This window comes from Ambystoma mexicanum, chromosome 7p (genome assembly GCF_040938575.1).
Source record: "Ambystoma mexicanum isolate Mex_15411 chromosome 7p, UKY_AmexF1_1, whole genome shotgun sequence".
Classification (NCBI taxonomy): domain Eukaryota; kingdom Metazoa; phylum Chordata; class Amphibia; order Caudata; family Ambystomatidae; genus Ambystoma; species Ambystoma mexicanum.
In genome coordinates, this window is record NC_090939.1 from 29,347,293 (window position 1) to 29,369,696 (window position 22,404).

The window sequence follows — 22,404 nt, forward strand, 5'->3', positions numbered from 1 at the left end:
GTCCTGTAACATAATGCCTCTGTGCTCTGTATCACCCACCTCTCTTAGCATTGTGCCCAGGTACCCTGTATCAATGTGTCCATGGGTCCTGTAACATAATGCCTCTGTTCTCGAATGACCCACCTCTCTTAGCATTGTGCCCAGGTACCCTGTATCAATGTGCCCATGGACACTGTAACATAATGCCTCTGTTCTCGTATGACCCACCTCTCTTAGCATTGTGCCCAGGTACCCTGTATCAGTGTGCCCATGGACACTGTAACATAATGCCTCTGTTCTCGAATGACCCACCTCTCTTAGCATTGTGCCCAGGTACCCTGTATCAATGTGCCCATGGACACTGTAACATAATGCCTCTGTTCTCGTATGACCCACCTCTCTTAGCATTGTGCCCACGTACCCTGTATCAGTGTGCCCATGGACACTGTAACATAATGCCTCTGTTCTCTGTATGACCCACCTCACTTCGCATTGTGCCCAAGTACCCTGTATCAATGTGTCCATGGGTTCTGTAACATAATGCCTCTGTTCTCGTATGACCCACCTCTCTTAGCATTGTGCCCAGGTACCCTGTATCAATGTGCCCATGGACACTGTAACATAATGCCTCTGTTCTCGTATGATCCACCTCTCTTAGCATTGTGCCCAGGTACCCTGTATCAATGTGCCCATGGACACTGTAACATAATGCCTCTGTTCTCGTATGACCCACATCTCTTAGCATTGTGCCCAGGTACCCTGTATCAATGTGCCCATGGACACTGTAACATAATGCCTCTGCGCTCTGTATCACCCACCTCCCTTAACATTGTGCCCAGGTACCCTGTATCAATGTGCCCATGGACACTGTAACATAATGCCTCTGTTCTCGTATGACCCACCTTTCTTAGCATTGTGCCCAGGTACCCTGTATCAATGTGCCCATGGACACTGTAACATAATGCCTCTGTTCTCGTATGACCCACCTCTCTTAGCATTGTGCCCAGGTACCCTGTATCAATGTGCCCATGGACACTGTAACATAATGCCTCTGTTCTCGTATGATCCACCTCTCTTAGCATTGTGCCCAGGTACCCTGTATCAATGTGCCCATGGACACTGTAACATAATGCCTCTGTTCTCGTATGACCCACCTCTCTTAGCATTGTGCCCAGGTACCCTGTATCAATGTGCCCATGGACACTGTAACATAATGCCTCTGCGCTCTGTATCACCCACCTCCCTTAACATTGTGCCCAGGTACCCTGTATCAATGTGCCCATGGACACTGTAACATAATGCCTCTGTTCTCGTATGACCCACCTCTCTTAGCATTGTGCCCAGGTACCCTGTATCAATGTGCCCATGGACACTGTAACACAATGCCTGTGCTCTCGTATGACCCACCTCTCTTAGCATTGTGCCCAGGTACCCTGTATCAATGTGCCCATGGACACTGTAACATAATGCCTCTGTTCTCGAATGACCCACCTCTCTTAGCATTGTGCCCAGGTACCCTGTATCAATGTGCCCATGCAATGTAACATAATGCCTCTGCGCTCTGTATCACCCACCTCCCTTAACATTGTGCCCAGGTACCCTGTATCAATGTGCCCATGGACACTGTAACATAATGCCTCTGTTCTCGTATGACCCACCTCTCTTAGCATTGTGCCCAGGTACCCTGTATCAATGTGCCCATGGACACTGTAACATAATGCCTCTGTTCTCGTATGACCCACCTCTCTTAGCATTGTGCCCTGGTACCCTGTATCAATGTGCCCATGGGTCCTGTAACATAATGCCTCTGTTCTCGTATGACCCACCTCTCTTAGCAATGTGCCCAGGTACCGTGTATCAATGTGCCCATGGACACTGTAACATAATGCCTCTGTTCTCGTATGACCCACCTCTCTTAGCATTGTGCCCAGGTACCCTGTATCAATGTGCCCATGGGCACTGTAACATAATGCCTTTGCGCTCTGTATCACCCACCTCTCTTCGCATTGTGCCCAAGTACCCTGTTTTAATGTGTCCATGTGCCCTGCAACCCACTGCCCCTGTGCTCTGTATGAACGCCATCTCCTGTAAAATTGTGCCCACGTGCCCAGGACATAAGACCACTTTGTGACAGCGCTCCTGTGCCAGGCGTCAGTGTACGGGCCTACCCGAGTGCCCCACATCTCGCACACCTGTGCCCACTAGACCGCCCTCTGGCAGTCTTCCATGCCTGTGGCCTGCGCATGCCTCGCCCTAGCTGGGGCACAGCTGTGCCCAGCTCGCTGCCCCCCCTCCACCCGCCTGCGCGGGACGGGCACGGCTGTGGCCCTGGCTCGGAGGGGAATTTGGCTCCTCGGGGAGGTCCGGGCTGTGAAAACCCCCACCCGGTGACAGATGTCAGCTCGAATTAGCCGAGGCGGCCCATCCCGCCAGCCAATCGCCTTCCCCGCCGAAGCCTCTCCCTGGGGGCCTCCCGCCCCCTCCTCCAGAGCGCGCTATCTCCCCTCCACCTCCGAGGACGTCCATTGGTACCCGGGGGCCGTCCGAGGATGGCGAGGCAGACCAGCAGCAGCAGCAGCGCCTTCGAGTGGGGGTCCAGAGCCTCGCCTGCGCTCTGAGAGGCGCCACACCCCCACATCAGCAGCTTGGGGAGCGTGCACAGGTGGAGGGAGTGGCACGGCAGCGAGCTGCCCAGGGGAGCGACGCAGCATCCTGGCACCTCCGCTGGACCCCAGCATCCTCTCTCCATCGCCCGCTGCGCCCCGGCATCCCGCCCTCACCTGCTGCACCCCAGCATCCCGCCCTCACCTGCTGCACCCCAGCATCCTCTCTCCATCGCCCGCTGCGCCCCGGCATCCCGCCCTCACCTGCTGCACCCCGGCATCCCGCCCTCACCGCTGCACCCCGGCATCCGCCCTCACCCGCTGCACCCCAGCATCCGCCCTCTGTCTTCGCTCTCAGCCCCTGGATGAGCAGGCCCAGCCCAGCCCGGGGGCGCTGGGAGGGCGGACTCGCGCGGACCTTAGCCCGGACCTGCCGGGCCTCTCATAGATCTTAACGCCCGCGTCCTCTTCGCTACCCCCCTCTCCCCGATGCGCTGCCGTCATCGACGGTAACCGAGGGGGCTCTACCGGGGCCAAAGTTGCAAAGGGCCACAACTCCCCGAATCACCGACGGCGCAAGGAAAAACATCGCTGTCATCAGGACGCAATAAACTATACCGCTCTCACAACATCTCGACGTGAAAATATCGACTGCACACTTCTTCAAGGGAAACTAAAAAGATTCAAGAAAGCACAGTGCCCGGAAAAGTGCCATCTCTAAAGGGACACAAGTGGACGTATCGACTACACAGCGACCTAAGGACACGCCGTGGCGATGCGACTGTGACGATGCGAATACGTACCCCGACATTACGACGACATAAGTGGGGTGCTGATCTCACAACGATTCGGGGAAGAGCATAGACTCCGCTAACACCTGCACACGAGTCCGGCTCCCCTCGTGCTTCCGGCAAGGGGCGCGAGGCCCCTGAGCGAGGCCCATGGTAGCCGTGCCCAGCCCTGCATGTCGGCACAGTAACCCCGAGAACCCCTTCGCCCTCCTCTTGCCGCCTTCCAGGGGCCTCGACGGAAACTCGGACGTGTTCTTCGGAACAATCCCCGCCAGGTGAGTGCCTCGAACTGTCCGCGGACATTGCGCATTTATGTGGCGTCTGCCTTAATTTAAGGTTCATTTATATATATATATATATATATATATATATATATATATATATATATATATATATATATATATATATATATATATATATATATATATATATATAATTATTATTATTTTTTAATTTTTTAATTTAGAAAAAGAACAAAAAAGGGGTCAGTAAAAACTTGCTCAAAGTTAAGAAAATATTCAACAGGGCTCTTTAAAGGCACAGAGAATAACCTTTTAAATAAAGCGAGGAGACAGGCAGTGACTGTTATTTTTCAGTTCATTCGTTTACACCTTTGTACAAAAATGATTTGTACAGTAATTTACAGGAAACAAACCGTTTTATAGCGCTGAAAAATCCTAAATTCATTAGCGTTCTTTAAAAAATAAAACGAACGAAAACTGTAGCTTATAAAATGCGAATGGCCGTCTGCGCTTCTCCCAGGAAGGGCAGCGGATGTAAAATGCGGGTGGAAATGCCTGTGCGCATGTAAAATGCGGGTGGGCACTTGCGCTTCTCCCAGGAAGGGCAGCGCATATAAAAAGCGGGTGGAAATGCGGGTGGGCACCCGCGCTTCTCCCAGGAAAGGCAGCGCATGTAAAAAGCGGGTGGAAATGCGTGTGCGCATGTAAAATGCGGGTGGAAATGCGGGTGGGCACCTGCGCTTCTCCCAGGAAGGGCAGCGCATGTAAAATGCGGGTGGTCGCATCGGTTGCGCAGAGACAGGCTTTACATTAATTCTCAGAGTCGCCCTAAATTAAACTTGCTCTTCATTGCCCGAGTGGGAAAGGGGTCTCGGGGCGGGGGGCTGCCTTGCTGTACTTTATCAAAGAGGCAAAGTAAACAACACCCACCGTAAAAATGTGGACGAATTAATCACGTGCGACCAGTCGAGGGTGACTTGAGCTAAAGCGCTATTTTATTTTCGACCTTATATTTGGGGCTCAGGGACGTGCAACCCCCAAGGAAAGTAGCATCACACCTGTGCACATGACCTTATGCATTAGGAGTTCCCAAAATGACCATGTTTCGTGTTACAGCCCATACAATCCCAGTAGCCTAACACCCTTAGCATAACGTGTGATAAGTTACGTGTGATAACGTGTGATAATAACGCACTACTCTGCTGAAACTACATGCACCCCTGAAGGGGGCTTGGAAGCATGTTAGCAAATATTGAAAGAATGATTTTGCGATGATACCCATATATTTAGGAAGTTTCGTTGAACTCTGCATTGTGCCGCATTCTGTCCTGCGTGACAATAGCAGCAGGGAGCATTATAATGATGTTCTCGTTATTAAGGATAATGATGTGTTATTTATATAGCGCCTTGATCCAAAGCGCTGTACAGAGCACATATTTACATACAAGATCACTCAACCGAAATTGCTACTCATTTATCGACCTCGGAAGGATGAAAGGCTGAGTTGGCCTTGCCCTGCAGATCACGCTCAGATCGCAGCAGCGAGCGCTCAACCCGCTGAGCTCTCTTCCCCGGCATGTTGCTATGGCTGTCATTACTGTTAGTGTTGTTGTTAGCCCTGGCCCGGGGGTTGTTATCCCGCGGGGCCTCGGCACTTTTGCTCTCTGGTCGGGTGAGCGCATTCGCACTGAGAGCGACGCGTTGGCAGCTCGCGGGGAAGTGACGCGCGTGGGGGGCGGAGGGGGCAAGGGGTGCGAGCCGCTGGGGGGGGGGGGCAAGCGAAAGCGGCCCATCTGCACTTGGTTGACATCTGCCCTGAAGGGTTGTCCCCCCACCCACCCCCGTCTTGATTTACTGGGGAGGGGGTGGGGGGGTGTAGCCCGACCCCACCGGCTGGGAATTCACGTCCCCCGGCTGCCCTCGAGCATACGCGCTCCTGCTGCCGTCAACGCCCCCCCCTCGCTCTCTCGTCCCGGGGGTGGGGCCGCGATCTAGCGTCGCTTCAATTATTATTATTATTATAAACATGTGGGGGGAGGCAGGGGAGGGGGCTGTAACACAAGCCTGTCCCCTCCCCGGGAGTTGCGCATCGTCTGCCCAGATCCATCGGGCTAATTGGGGAGGTGTTGGGGCTGAGTTGAGGACACCCCCTCCCGTGTCCCCCCAGTTCCCATGTCTCATAACCAGGAGAAGCCCCGCTTCAGGAACAGAGCAAAACAGCGCCCCATGTTCCCTTCTCCGGGTGACGCAAGAGGCCCAAGGGGCGAGACAGAAACTCTGGCACCCCCTCACTGCAAATTACCCATCCATCCACCTGTGCACCCACCCACCCATCCATCCATCCATACATCCACCCACCCACCCACCCATCCATCCATCCATCCACCCACCCACCCACCCATCCATCCATCCATCCATCCACCCATACCCACCCACCCACCCATCCATCCATCCATCCATCCATCCATCCATCCATCCACCCACCCACCCATCCACCCACCCACCCACCCACCCACCCATCCATCCATCCACCCACCCACCCATCCATCCATCCATCCATCCACCCACCCATCCACCCACCCACCCATCCATCCATCCATCCATCCACCCACCCACCCATCCATCCATCCACCCATCCACCCATCCATCCATCCATCTTCCCAGCCATCCATCCATCCATCCATCCATCCATCTTCCCAGCCAGCCATCCATCCATCCATCCACCCACCCACCCATCCATCCATCTTCCCAGCCATCTAGCTATCTATATATTATCTATCATTCGATGTGACATGCTCTCCTTCTATATATGCATGCATCCACTTACTCGTGGGTCTAGCTAGCCACCTACCCTTCTATGTGGCTCATTTTCTGTCTTTCTATCTGTCTACCTTGGGGTGGTACGTATCTATTCTCTCTCTCTCTCTATATATATATATATATATATAGATATATATTGTGCAGTCTTCTACTATTAAAATAACTTCCTACTCTTATCGTGTGAGCTCTATATGTTTGGGTTCTCTTCCCTTTTGGGATTGTAGGACCTCATTGGGTCCACGGAGAGTGCGGTCCGTCCCCTCTCCTCTGGTTTTTTCAATATATATATAAATATATAAATATATAGCTGTATGTTTCTTTCTAGCCATCTATCCTATGTTTCCAGATAGACAGATCGATCAGCGGAGACCCACATTAGCAATAGAAAGAGCCAGGCATGGGATGGAGTCAGGAAGAAACAGAAAGTTGGGCGTTACCCCCCAGCTATGCCTGATGCTCCCATAAAGCTCAAAATGAGCCACTCGCGTGTAATTATTCCAATATTATAGCTCCTTGTCTCTAGATCAATACTTTCATTCCTCGCTTTGCAAATCAAGTAGAAAGGCAGTTTAATGCAGCCCCCACCGATTGCCCACAGGTGTGTCTGTGGAAATCCGGTTCCTGGGTCAAGGTACGGCCCAGCGTCCATGCATTTGGGGGACTTGCTCCGTCTCCAGTCATGTGTTGCACCCCGAGCTCAGCCATCCTGCATGTCCATATGCAAAGGCAGACACACGTATGACGGTGAAGCTCATGTATGTGCGATGTCCTATGTGGCTGGTAGCTGCCCGCGCGAGCCTTGTCACTGCAGACTTAAAGGGAAAGAGGCAAAGTAACTAGTCAGCGTGTAACTTGCAACCCGTTGCGCGGATAGAGGCCGCCACTTGGCGCTATGCAGATCTGTGCAGTCTCCGCCCAGAAGCTCGGCGGCCTCTTCTTGGGAAACTTTAAAGAAGCGAAAGAGGGAAACGCGCCCCCTTTTCCAGGACAGATCTGGCCCCGAGAGAGAGGGGGTGGGGGGCAGTGCCATGGTCTGAAGTTGGTGTGTTGGAGGGTGTATATACCCCCCCCCCCCCTCTCCGTGCAATTAGCGCCTCCTCCGCGCTCGGCTCCCTTCCCGGCATGTAGCGCCTCCCGCGGGAGCGCGCCTGTTTACGGGCTATTTTTAGGCCAGGCTATTGTCTCTCCCGCGTTGCTGTTCGGCTTCTTTACTGCCCGTTCTCGGGGGGTTGCCCCCCCTACTCACTCCATATTGCACAGCTGCTCTGGGGGTTCAGCGCCATATTTTCGGGGCCTCGTGGCATATTTGCAGCGCCTGTGGGGGGGAGGGGGAGCGGGGGTATTGTCCTATATTTTCCCAGCCTGCCCAGGGCGTGTCCAGGCGCGCCGGGCCGCTCTTCCTTTGTTTCAGGCCCTGGCAGGGAGGGAGGGGCGCTGCCATATGGAGCCCCCCCCCCCCGCCCCACCAGGGGAATCAGCCGCTTCTGACCTCGTCTTTCCCGCTGCCAATTAAAGGCATCGCCGGGCCCAGGCTGCCTCGCGCGCTAAACGGGAAACCCCCCAATGGTGGTGGGGGGGGGGGGGGCACAGCTGCACAAGGGCCTCTTCCCATTCCATAAATTATTAATGGGGGGGTTGCGTTAGGCTCATCTCTAGCGCGAGAGTATAAAATAGATAGAGAGATCGATAGAGGGATAGAGACGGACAGAGATATAGAGAGATGGAGTGATGGATACAGAGGGGGATAGAGATAGAGAGACAGGGAGATAGGGAGATAGAGAGAGGGATAGACAGATAGAATGCTGGAACGATGGGCACATTACAGAGTCAGTGCTGGTGGTTCAGTATTTTTGGTTAAGTGACCCCCCCCCCTTTCCGGGGGGAGGAATACTTGTTCAGGTGCTAATGACCTTGGCGCTAATTAACGGCACTGTGCACAAAACTTTTCCTAAAACACACCTGAGGGATTTTTTTTTTTAGAATGTTTCGAGAAGTTACCTGGGGGGGAAGTATAGTCCTCCTTTCGGTTTGGGGGGACAGGGTGGGTGCCCACATGTTGCATTTTCCATGCAAACCCCAATGAGGAATAATTGCTCTCATTTAAAGCAAAAACATGCTGGGCAACTTGAGACTCAGACAGGGTGGGTACCATGTGCCCCCCCCTCTCTCTCTCTCTCTGTCTATATCTCTCACTGCCCTCTCTCCTCTTCCCCTCTCTATCTCCCCGTTCCCTCTCCCTCTCTCTCTCTCTCTCTCTCTCTCTCTCTCTCCTCTTCCCCTCTCCATCTCCCCGTCTCCCTCTCCCTACTCTCTCTCTCTCTCTCTCTCTCTCTCTCTCTCTCTCTTTCTCTCTGTCTATCTCTCTCTCTGTCTCCCTCTCTCCCCCTCTATCTCCCCGTCTCCCTCTGTCTCTCTGTTTCTCTCTCTCTCTCTGTTTCTCTCCCTACCTCTCGCTCCCTGTTCTCTCTCTCTTTCTATCTCTCTATCTTTCTCGACCCCCCTCTATTTCTATCTCTCTGTCCCTCTCTCTCTATCTTTCTCTGTCCCTCTGTCTTCCTCCCCCTCTCTCTCTCTCTCTCTCTCTCTCTCTCTCTCTCCCTCTCTCTCCCCCTCTCTCTCTCTCTCTCGCTTTCATGTTCTTCTTTCACCCCCTCCCTGAAAAAGGAAAAAGATGCACGCAAGCATTTGGCAGCTGCTCCCCCCCCCCCCCGCAGAGCTCACATATAACTTCAGTCCGGACAAGCAACACTTCTGTGGGTTCGGGGGAAAAAGAGGTGCTTCTTAATGGCTTGAAATAATATTGTCCAATCGGAGAGAAGATATCGTCATCACCAGGCTTTTTTCTAATAGTATGTTTTCTGTTTCTATTGTGAGCAGGAGGGAAGATTGCTGCAGGGTTATGGGCTTCTGCTTTGTCTTTTCTGCAATCGTTGCGGCTGTTTCTCGATGGAGCTGGGACGTTTCCCGAGGGAAGGAGACACGCCACGTGCCTGCAGGACCCACAACACAGGCGAATACATAGAATCCAAAACGTTTAACAGAAAACACTAAGGGCCTAACTCACAGAAGCGTTTTATAATGGCAAAACCCATTGGAAAACGCTCTGTTAAGAAGGGCCATAGATTGGCTCTATTTGCTCAGGCTGTGCAACAAGGCACAGCGGACCAATCACAAAGCAACTCCAAAAGGCAGCGGAGACCCTTCAGAAATGCAAAAACAGCTGCGCCACAGTGAGCGGCAGATTCCACTGTGCAGACTCCACTGTGCAGACTCCACTGTGCAGACTCCACTGTGCAGATTGCACTGTGCAGATTCCACTGTACAGATTTCACTGTGCAGATTCCACTGTGCAGATTCCTCTGTGGGGATTCCACTCTGCAGATTCCACTGTGCAGACTCCACTGTGCAGATTCCCCTGTGCAGACTCCACTGTGCAGATTCCACTGTGCAGATTCTCCTGTGCAGATTCCCCTGTGCAGATTCCCCTGGGCAGATTCCACTCTGCAGATTCCACTCTGCAGATTCCCCTGTGCAGACTCCACTCTGCAGATACCACAGTGCAGATTCCCCAGTGCATAAGAGAGTACTATTGATCACGCCCTACTGTTCACAGGGAGGACCGCTTATATGCACTCTGTACATGCACAGGCAGACTCCACTGTGCAGATTCCCCTGTGCAGACTCCACTCTGCAGATACCACAGTGCAGATTCCCCAGTGCATAAGAGAGTACTATTGATCACGCCCTACTGTTCACAGAGAGGACCGCTTATATGCACTCTGTACATGCACAAGCAGACTCCACTCTGCAGATTCCACTCTGCAGATTCCCCTGTGCAGACTCCACTCTGCAGATACCACAGTGCAGATTCCCCAGTGCATAAGAGAGTACTATTGATCACGCCCTACTGTTCACAGAGAGGACCGCTTATGTGCACTCTGTACATGCACAGGCAGACTCCACTGTGCAGATTCCCCTGTGCAGACTCCACTCTGCAGATACCACAGTGCAGATTCCCCAGTGCATAAGAGAGTACTATTGATCACGCCCTACTGTTCACAGAGAGGACCGCTTATATGCACTCTGTACATGCACAGGCAGACTCCACTCTGCAGATTCCACTCTGCAGATTCCCCTGTGCAGACTCCACTCTGCAGATACCACAGTGCAGATTCCCCAGTGCATAAGAGAGTACTATTGATCACGCCCTACTGTTCACAGAGAGGACCGCTTATATGCACTCTGTACATGCACAGGCAGACTCCACTCTGCAGATTCCACTCTGCAGATTCCCCTGTGCAGACTCCACTCTGCAGATACCACAGTGCAGATTCCCCAGTGCATAAGAGAGTACTATTGATCACGCCCTACTGTTCACAGGGAGGACCGCTTATATGCACTCTGTACATGCACAGGCAGACTCCACTCTGCAGATTCCACTCTGCAGATTCCCCTGTGCAGACTCCACTCTGCAGATACCACAGTGCAGATTCCCCAGTGCATAAGAGAGTACTATTGATCATGCCCTACTGTTCACAGGGAGGACCGCTTATATGCACTCTGTACATGCACAGGCAGACTCCACTCTGCAGATTCCACTCTGCAGATTCCCCTGTGCAGACTCCACTCTGCAGATACCACAGTGCAGATTCCCCAGTGCATAAGAGAGTACTATTGATCACGCCCTACTGTTCACAGGGAGGACCGCTTATATGCACTCTGTACATGCACAGGCAGACTCCACTCTGCAGATTCCACTCTGCAGATTCCCCTGTGCAGACTCCACTCTGCAGATACCACAGTGCAGATTCCCCTGTGCAGACTCCACTCTGCAGATACCACAGTGCAGATTCCCCAGTGCATAAGAGAGTACTATTGATCACGCCCTACTGTTCACAGGGAGGACCGCTTATATGCACTCTATACATGCACAAGCAGACTGCTGTGCGCAATTTTGATTGATTTTGTGAATGGATGATAAATATGCAGGCAAACACGAGCATCTCGCGGCTTCCGTGCAGAATCTCCGTTCATTCAATGAATTGTGAATTCCGCCCGCCAGATGCACGCATTGCAGATGGCATGTACGTGAATCCATTGGGTCATATTCTAGTTCCTGTTACATTTACGCTTTCACGTGCACAGCTCCACGCCGCCTTAGTTTCCTCATTTGCAGGACCAAGTGCAAAAGGAGAGGCTAAAAAGACGGCGTACACGTTGGTACGCCACCCTTTTGCACTCCGCCTGGCAAATGAAGTAAACCCACCTTGCCATGTACGCATGGCAGGTGGTGATTGCAAAGGAGTCGTATGGAGTTTGCCTGGCGTAGAAACAGGCAGGCTACCTGGCAGTCCACAGCATGAGAATCCAGGCAGGCGCAAATGCTGTAGTGTTTGCACGGAGCATAGGAAGCGGCGGCAGAATCCTGAGCTATGACCGTCCCTCCACTCTGCCGTACACATGAATGCAAGTGAGCCGGACGGGAATCTAGCGCCTAGTAGCCGCACGCAAGGATTGCCGCGTCGCACTCCACTGTCTGCTGCCTGGTCCTCTAGGTGCACACACCTGGAGGAACTCCTCTGGGATCCCGGCCGCCTCCGCTGCTTTAACTTCTAGGCGGGCGAAGCGCAACATCCAGGCGGGCGACATCCAGGCGGGCGAAGCGCAACATCCAGGCGGGCGACATCCAGGCGGGCGAAGCGCAACATCCAGGCGGGCGACATCCAGGCGGGCGAAGCGCAACATCCAGGCGGGCGACATCCAGGCGGGCGAAGCGCAAGATCCAGGCGGGCGACATCCAGGCGGGCGAAGCGCAAGATCCAGGCGGGCGACATCCAGGCGGGCGAAGCGCAACATCCAGGCGGGCGAAGCGGTCTGTGCATTTTCCGCGTGGACCGGCTTGGGGGGGGGGGGGGGGGTGGTCGGAGGTCGGGGGTGACGACACTCTAAAAGTGCCCGGATCGTAAGTTACTGGCCGAGCTTCCGTGGGCCTCAAAGGGACTCTTTAAAGTGTTGCAAGTAGGTGTCGACCTATTAAAGGAGAAGTGAGGGAGGGAAAGCGCTTAGAAGCACAGGGGGCCAGAGCGCCCATTTTCATGCCATCAAAGGGACCATGCGGGCAGGGTAGGGATTGGGGGAAAGGGTGGGGGCATGAGAACCCCGACACACAGAGAGAACTCGAAGGAGCGAGGCGTATATGTACTAGCATCGCTGCGGCAGACTTCCCCCCACCCCCCACACGCATAGACAGGATCATGGATTATAGCGCCTTGGCGGCCAACGCGCATTCGCAACTTTCTGCGTAAAGTTTTTAGGTGCATAGAAGCTGGCTATTATTCTAAAAATCAAATAAAAAGAGCAAATAAAATCGGAATAAAGCGAGAAAAAAAGGAAACACGATTTTAAGATAATAAAAAGGAAAATGCTCCAGAATTGAAAGGTGTCCTTTATCATTTGAAGTGGGTACGATTGTAAAGCGCTCTATCGTCAGCGTTGGATAACAGCCCTGTGCGGGGGGGGGGGGGGGGCGGGGGCACTGCTCTGGCACCCGTGAGTTAAAGTGCCTCAGCGGGCACTCTCACGCCGTGCAGGGCGAGAGAACACGGCGGCAGAGGGCACCAAAGCCACCAGCAGACACCAGAGAAGGAGCTGCAGGGGCACAGCTGCCAGGCGACCACTTCCATGGGAATCATGACACACCAGGCCTGTCTTCCCGAGCAGTGACACGTGGCACATCCCTCTGGATAGCCCGCATGCATAATGAAAACTGCAAGTCCCAGAATGTAAAGTGCTGCTGGCTGAAACGGGATGGCTGCTCTGCCATCCTCTCTGTGGCCCGAAATTTCCGTTCCGAAAACTCCGTTCTCTGTATCTGTCGAAGCTGGAGTCGTATCTTCGGTTACTAGATCTGTAATCTGTCTTGTAATCGCTCTGCCAGTACTGCCTTCTCTGCTGCCCCCCTGTATTCCGCTCCTTGGAATCCCATTTTTCTTTCAGCACATTAAAGATGTAGAGGTTGAAATTTTCTTCGTCCCAGCCCATGTCCGGGAAGCAGTCCCTCTCCTTTCGGAACTCGTGGTCGTACTCTAGCCATGCGTCCCCCCCAAACGCTGCGTGGACCTTCAGCACCCTCTGTTGGTAAGCAACTAACGCTACCCCATCCTCCGGGAATTTCTGTAATATGATTGTCGACATTATGGTAAAGGCCGACATCCAATTATCGAAGTTCCTAACTACTGGCCCCTTTCTGAGTAAACTCTTTTCATCCTCTTTCATGTCCTCCAGTGCTACATTCATCCCCCTCTTTTGACAATCTAATAATGTAAATATATCGATCAACTCCTTTCTCCAAATCTTTCCCTTTACTTTGTCATTTATGTACCAAGCCATCGCTTTCATTGACCTGCCCTGTGCATCTTTACCCATGGTTGGCCTGCCATACTTCGTCATGAGCGGTGCCCCGTTCTCTACCGTTACCGCCGTTGTTGTTGCCCCCGCCCCTATGTTTGGGCCTACCGTAGTGCTTTGCAGCGTCGCTACAATTGGCGCTCATTGTGGCACTGGGACTACTGGTGTCCCTTGCGGTGTCGGGACCGGAACTTCCTTGGGCTCAACTGGTGCCCCCTGTGGGGTTGGGACTGGGGCCTCTTTGGGTGCTATCCCTGCCCCCCCTACACCACTCCGCTTTTCCTTGCTCACCACTCCTTTCCACTTTACCCAAGCTTTTAGATGATCCCTTTCTTCATCTTCACTGCTGGATCCCTCTGACGAATTTCCCAACCATTCTTCTTTGCTTTTCTTCCCCCGTCTGCTCTTCCTGCCGTTGGTTCTGGGCGACTTACCCGAAACCGTGACGCAATTTTTTAACATCTTTACTATTTTATTCCCAACATTATTATTCACAGTACCTTTCTTTTTATCTTTTCTCTTTTTCTTGCCCATCGTCTCCGTCTCCTCCTCCGTTCTCCCCGTCTCCGTTCTCCCCCTCTTCTGTCCTTGTGGCACTTCTTCCTCGCCCTCACTGCTGCTGTGTTCGATGAACAGTAGAGGTGATGCTGCCTTCGCCCTTTCTTCTTTTTGCATTACTTCCAGCACCCATTGGGCTCCATACTCTTTCTCTGCTTTTTTTGCCCAATCTGAGAATTCTCGGGCCCTCTTCGCTCTCCCATCCGCCATCTTTCTCGTCTGAATTCTGCCGGTTCTGGCAACTGCAATGACTCTCCCTCTCGCTCGCTCCGGTGATGTCTCGGTTGCCGCGTTAGTCCCAAGCGACGAACGCTGTATAAAATGCGTGCACCCGCGAGAGCTCCGCTTGTAGAAGGGTCGAAAGCGCGTGAGCCCGCAAGAGCAAACGTTTTTCCTTCCCCTTCTGCAGGTACCAAGAGCCCACCCGAGAGAGGTGAGCTCTTACCTGGTTTGTACCGCCTCTCCTTCTCCAGGCTTACTTATACCCCCCGGCCTTTCGTTCCTTCCTGGGGGCGGCCGGGTTACCCCCTGACCTCCTGTTGTTATATTTCGCACCTACCCAGGTGCTGCTTCCTGCCCTTCCTGGGCCTTTGTTTCTTGTGGCGCCATTCGGACGCCCCTCCCTACGCTTTTGCGTCGTTTTCCCCCCACCCCGCGCCTAAACTCCCAGACCCTCTATCGTTCCGCATTTTATGCGGCCCGGGGCCTGGGTCAGAGTTGACTCTGGTGGCGTGGAGCCAGTTTGCGCCCAGGAAGGAGGGACTTTACCAGGCAATCGGGACGGGCAGGGGTACATCTAGTGACTCTGGAAGGGGCAGTCCAAGCATCCTCTGGTAGGGGCGGGTAAAACATGGCGAACACGAGAGAAATGGAGGTTGCACGGGGATTGGGGAACAGGGGGGAGATATTAACAGGAGCCCATGTGGGTCGTGCAGACTAATTGCGTTTCCTTGGCGGAGCCAATCAGACGTGTGCTGGACCATGCCTTGGCCAGCCCGAACTTAAACAAAGCGTGCATGAGTGCCCGCCTGCCACACCAGTGTGCAAAGTGGGTGACAAATGGGCACGGCTGCCCTCCAGCGCATGCCAGGGCGCAAGAACCAGAAATCAAATGAAATAAGGCCGGAGGCGGGCACGTGGCTAATAAAGTGTGGGAGCAAATGCAGAGCTGGAGACTAAGCAGGCCCCGGTGATGTAACAGGGAGGGAGATGGCGCAGAAGTACCCGCTCAACAGTCAGTAGCAATATTTAGTAGAGTTTGCCTCTGCTGGGGGCGTGTACTATGGGGTCCTGCCTCTGGTGGGGGGCGTGTAGGGGGCCCAGGCAATAGATATTTAGTAGAGCTTGCCTCTGGTGGGGGCGTGTACTATAGGGGCCTGCCTCTGGTGGGGGGCGTGTAGGGGGCCCAGGCAATAGATATTTAGTAGAGCCTGCCTCTTGTGGGGGCGTGTACTATGGGGTCATGCCTCTGGTGGGGCGGGGGGGGGTGTGTACTATGGGGGCCTGCCTCTGGTGGGGGCATGTACTATGGGGTCCTGCCTCTGGTGGGGGGCGTGTAGGGGGCCCAGGCAATAGATATTTAGTAGAGCTTGCCTCTGGTGGGGGGCGTGTACTCTAGGGGCCTGCCTCTGGTGGGGGGCGTGTAGGGGGCCCAGGCAATAGATATTTAGTAGAGTTTGCCTCTGGTGGGGGGCGTGTACTACGGGGTCCCGCCTCTGGTGGGGGGCGTGTACTATAGGGGCCTGCCTCTGGTGGGGGGCGTGTAGGGGGCCCAGGCAATGCTTGCCTCTTGTGGGGGCGTGTACCATGGGGTCCTGCCTCTGGTGGGGCGGGGGGGTGTACTATGAGGCCCTGCCGCCGGTGGGGGTCCTGTACTAGGGGGCCCAGGCAGACCCCCCTTCTTACCTCACCACAAACGCTGGTGAAAATGTCACAAGGGTGTCACTTTGCTTTTCACGCACTGCCATTGAAACACGAACACCTGTGTCTTTCAATGACGTTGAAAAGATACCTATTGTTTTTCTTGTGAAAATTGCACAAATGCTACATGGACTGTCTTCTGAGCGTTCAGCAAGAGGGTGAGATATGGTCGCTCTTTGATCGTTTGATGATTCAACTTTTTTGATTAAAAGCGCAGGGAAGGAATCTGGGAGCCTAAACCCCACACATTTCCATTCAAGACTTAAGCCATCACCGTAACTCCTGCTGTGTACAGTCTTCGCATAAAATGCACTGCTCTTCAGTTACACTCAGTTTCATTGGCTACTTGAAAGAAAGCCATTCTGATTGGTTAGAGTCAGAGGGAACGTTTCGGGCCTATCCTAGACCTTGTATTCGTTGTGCGTATACAGAGATCACACAACACAAAATGCATCAAAGGGGGTACATGCCAGCCCACAGGAGAATACCACAACCCGTGGCAGGAGTAGAAGGTCCCGACAAAATGCAGAACGTGCCTCTAAAAATGAAGACAGGGCAGAAGGCCAGGCATCAGCAAGTGATCCACTGGGGGGGGGGGCACAGGAAGCATGAGCCCATCGCTAATTATAGATCATTATTTGGCTGGGCCCCTTTCATTTAGATGCCATGTCCCCCCAACATTTTAAGCAATGTCACCCCATTTCGGGAGGATAGCTCAGGAGCAACGTGCTCGACTTTGAAGTAAGACAACACAGAGCAACACAGGTTTGATTCCCGGGCCCACGCTTAGAAAGCTCTGGGTATTCATACAGGCCCGGCTCCAGGAATTTTCATCTGGGTGGGCCAGGGTTGTGATCAGGGGGGCCCACATTCCATTGGGCATGGGTCTAGGAGTACCCTAAACAAAGTGCTGGCGTTGATCCAGATTTCCCAAAACCGTGATCCAGAAAAAAAGTCTTCCCAGATCTGCAAAAATACATTTGCACCCCGCTATAAAAAAACAGTACAAAAGAGAAGCAAGGAAAATAGTGTTGCAACATCAATCTACTGATCTTCCCTTCCCATCTGATCTCCCCTTTCTGTTATATCTGATCCTCCTTCACCTTCCACCGTCCAGTCACCTTCCTTCAGCTGCCCTAACCACCATTCCCATTTACCTCCCCTGCCACCTATTCACCCCAGAACCCAGCATGCCTTTCCTGGACTGGGTTGGGAGAATTGAGGGTGATGTCTCCTCCTCTGAGAGGGCTGAGCAGAGAGGACCCCAGTCTTTGCACCATCTCAGATGGTGTCGGGCCAAAAATACCTTCCTGGGAACTGTAGCTACTCCCAGCAGGCCCCGGAGGAGATGCTTGTGCTCCCTCCATCTTGTTGTGAAAGATAGACACCCCGCCCCCACCCAGAATATTGAAACAAGGAATAGGAGATTTTGTTTCCTACAAAATTACTTTTTTTAAAAAACTTCTTTAAATTCAAGAACAGACCATACCATGTCCAATCAATACAGGAAGTCTTGTTGATCTTAAGAACATTTCGAGCACAACAACATATCCTCCAATATCATACACATGTGTGCAATCCTCCCTTCACCCACCCATTCCGCAGCCTCCCCATCCCTCCTTTCCAAATGAACCCCTACAGTAGTCCCATTCTGAATGTCTCCCATCAATGGGTCATGTCCAAAATTACATTTTAAACACAAAATGTTATTTTTTGTTGCATTTTTTGCAGCACATTTTCATTGAGTTGAGAGTGCAAGGGAGTGCTAGGGCTGCAAGTGCTGTATCAGGAGGCAGACAGGGCTGGATGAGGCGTTTGTGACCTCCTCGTATCGCTCCTGGTGGGGCGTGCCCCTGTCATTGTCTGGTACATACTGGTTATAATATGGAATCGTCCATGATGGCTCTTTGTTTGATGTGTTTACTTGGATTTGCTATTGAATGACACAATTGTGTCCAATAAATGTGGCCTGGATATTTTCAAAGTTAGATGTGTGCGTGTGTGTGTGTGTGTGTGTCCTAATCCCTGTGCTGTTCATCTATTAAACCAAGAGTGAGGCTTTCTGGAATAACTTATAATGTGAACTGAATCACTTCTAGGGGCACCTCATTTTAACAGTTAAGGCATAGTGAAGTTACAAAATATGCCAGGATCACACACTTTGGTCAAGGGGTGAAGCCATAATTTGAGCCTGGCCTGAAATTTATATACTGGACCACACATATTATGAGCTCAAGTTGGTACAAGTATGTGTTGAAGTTTGGCCTTGAATACCTGCAATAATACTAAATTGCATACAGATTACTTTAAAAATGCACAAGCACATGATAAACAAACCTGACAATGTATTTATTATTGGAGAAACATGGTGCTGGAAATATTAAGGGGGGCATTTTGTTTTGAATCCTAAATTGCACAGATCAGAATTCTCCTGGTTGCACTTTTTTGCAAAAAGGGGCCATTCATTAATTTTAATTGTTTCCTCAAAGTACTCAAAAAGTAAAGAGTGTAAAACAGGCGAAAATCGCCTTTGCTCTTTACCACTAAGTGTCTGGAAAATTGTAAATCACTTCCACAATTAACGATTGTGGGAGGCATCCACAATGGATCCCTTTGGACTCTGCCCTCTTTTTCCAGGTGTAAAGGTCAGGCAGGTCCCATAGAAATATATTAGTTTTCCGACAAATGTAAAAAGACATGCTGGTGGAATACCAATCGGATTTAGCGGGGGACCTTGTTAAGTCCGATCTGCTCTCCAACTTCACATGTCAAATCATACAAAATCCTGCAACTCATAAAAAGTGGATCTACGCGCATTTAGGGCGACTTATTTCACTCCGCTTGACCTGGAAAATGATCCCCTATTTCTGCAGCTTCATTTTCCCCATCCTGAATGTGAGCCTACAAGCTCCAGCATAGCAATTAATGAGAACTTACAAAAAATCTCATACAGACACAAAGTGAAATGAAATGCATTGATGTTGTTATTTTATTTGTATCGCTTGTACACAAGTGTTTTAGAGCGTGACAAAGCAAGGGAGGGTAACAAGGGAGAACAAAAACAACGATCTTACTAGGCCCAGTGACATTGAGAATGCGCAAGTGCATCATAAGTGCATGACAAAGTTATTGTTTCACACAGCTTGTTCTGTACCCCCTTACTTACTAATCACCCAACAATCACACTTAAATAGCTTCTTAAAACCCTATATATATTTTCTTTAAGCTGCCACTGCAATGGTCACTGCCTTTTTACCTTTTCGCATCTCTAATCACTTCCTGTTGTAAATAATCTTCCTCTGAGACACGTTAAAAAGATAGGATCTCACTGGTAGAGGGGGGAGAGTAGAGCAGTAGGGGGGCATTGTTGTTTAACCCTTGTCCAAATGTTAAATCCACCTCTGATTGCACTCTTTAGAAAATATTTAAATACAGCTTTTTAGTTATAAAAGATGTACCCCTTTTATACTTTGCCCGCAACATTATGGGAAATGCTCTTATTTTTTGTTATTTTACGAGTGTTCATGTTTCATTTCCCGCACTGCCTAAACACCCAGCACCCAGGATTTACATCATATTTTCCAAACAAATCCCACAACACACATGACATATCCTGTTTGCATGCAAACTCTGTAAAGTTACTCAAAGAGAATGAGGTTATCAAGTCAGTACTTATCAGTTTGAATCATGAAACGTTCTGTCAGAGTAGACGAGGCTTCCAAACAAAGATGCATTCTATTTAGGTCGGGGCCCCATGGTAAGTATGCATGTGAAGATCTGAAACTGGTCAATGCTTGCCAACCTAGCCTTATCATTTTCAGGTAGGGCCCTGTTGGACCAGCTCAGTGAGGTGCAGCTTGATTCCCTAGGAGTAGCAAGCAAGACACCCACATCTGGGGGCATATACACAACCGCTTGGGCTTTTCATTAGGCATGGCTACGCATTTGCCAGGCACTGCCATAAGGGTACCACCTGGACGTAAAATGGGAATAGCTGGAAAATGTTGCCAGTAACTGGGCATATGATGGCATTGCCTGGCAAATGTCTGCTAATACAGATACACAAGCCAACACTGCTAGATTTGTGATTGCTTGTTTAAGACATGACTTCAGTGCAATCACAGAGGCATTGACAAATATATTGCTTATAAAATCACCTGGCTGAAGACACACATTAAGAGAATTTTACTACACCAGGAGTTCATTTACAGAGGAAATTAAGTAATTAAACACTCAAATGAATACTAGATATAACACTGGCAGGCCCTATACAGCAACATGTTTGGTGTTACTTTGTGATAGACCTTGCTCAAAGAGTTCTAAAAAGGTTAGGTTTTGATAGTGAGGCATTGACATAGCCATGGCTAGTCGTTAGGTGGGTAAATGACCAGACATCCCCATAGGATGGTGTTTCTCCTCACATTTTATTGCCATCCTAATTGTGTTCCACAGCATACGTTCTTGTTGTAACTACCAGGTAAAAAGTCTCTGAATCAATTAGAACCACCGTCATTGCTCTGGCCAGCCTTTCATACCATTGTTTGCATATCAGCCTTGGCCCTGTCACTAATGTCAGAAGCCCTTCCCACACTGCTAGACCCCAGGCCTAAACATTCATATGGTTGCTTGTGTTCCAGTGCAGATGGAACACGGCCTAGCAATTGAGAATGAACTGCACCTTTTGGTGGCAGCACCAAAATTAATTTTCTAATAGCTTGGCCCCTTCTCTAATCGCACAAACATGCTACAGAATAATGGAATGGAATGTTGCGCAAAGCAACGGTAGTGGTAATGTTTAATTCAAAGCCTTGCATTTATCACTTTTTGATTTTACTAAACTCTCCCCTCCAGAATTAAATTTTTGTTACTACCAACCTTATCTTTTCACTTGTACTCAAGTATTTACTACAGCAGAATATATACTTTGAATGTAATTTGTAAGGGCCCCCAGTCAGTTGACGCACCTTCTGCAGAAATCTGTGTTCAAGGAACTTTACCTGTCATGTATTGCTTGATATAGTTAACCATTTTATTAAGCATAATGTGAAAAACCACTGTATTCCCACAACAAATAAACATACTTTAAATTACAGAAACCAGGATTGTGATTTTAGGCTTGAGGAAATAGTTGTAGGCAGCCTGCTTGAGTAAGTGCTACCTCACCTAGAGATGTGACTGGCCCTCCATCTCCTTGGTCAGTTATACTTTTATGGCTGTGGGTCATAAATCATTGTGTAGGGCAAGAAAACAAATCCTGGCCAGGCCTCCTGCAATTCAGCCTCTCAGAATGATGTCTCTGAGGTTACTGCTGAATGTTAAGAGCAACATCCACCCCCACTCCCTCGGTTACCAGTGGTGTATAACACCACTGACATGGCCCCCTTTCTAGGGGGGGCCAGGGGCCAGCTCTGGCAGGGCCTGGCCCCCCTGCTGGAGCCGGGCCTGCTATCATATCATATCATAGCACAGCAAGGCTTAACCCGACTAACACAGACGTCGTTTAAGTCTGAATTTAGAATGATCCGAATGTTGATCAGAAGGGAATTGCAAAGGTTCAAGCCCTTCACCTTGATATGTTGCCTCGCACCCGTTCCTTGCCACAGTGATGGTCTTGCAACATCGCCGCGGCCAAGCTGTCGTGGGCTCGGCCGGGAGGCAGAACGGACAGCTGAAGAAACAAGACAGACACATCTCTTTGGAAAGATACGCCACGTTTAATTTAACATATCTAAAGTATAAACGTGAGCCTTAAAAGGTAAAATGCATAGTCATCACAGTTACATATCAAATTATATACATGTTTTCACAGTAGTTTCTCTGAGAGACAAGCGGTCCAGGGGTGACTGCTAACTCCACCCCTCTGGGCGCTGTACCGCAGTGAGATTCCCCCATGTGTCGCTGTGGACATCCCAGCCATACCCTATGTTGGGGGGTGATCCCAGGAGGCACCCTTCTCTTGTCTGACACCTTGCGCCTCCTGGCCCCAGACCCTCTTTGGCCACCTCTCTGTTCAACCCCCACCAGCCTGAAGCCACCCAGTGAGAAGCAGGCCATGCACTCCCCAGTGTCCTTACCAGCCTCAGT

The 22,404-nt window shown here is 51.1% G+C and overlaps 1 protein-coding gene across 1 annotated transcript in view; it reads left to right on the forward strand.

Annotated features, from left to right (window-relative positions):
* Positions 1-2,260: 2,260 nt before the first annotated feature.
* The window catches only part of NHLH2 (nescient helix-loop-helix 2), an 85,336-nt gene continuing 65,192 nt past the window's right edge, over positions 2,261-22,404 (forward strand). Inside the window, exon 1 of the mRNA XM_069635695.1 lies at positions 2,261-3,648. Within this exon, the coding sequence (XP_069491796.1) occupies positions 3,524-3,648 (125 nt within the window). The 5' untranslated portion in view covers positions 2,261-3,523. The remainder of the gene's footprint in view (positions 3,649-22,404) is intronic.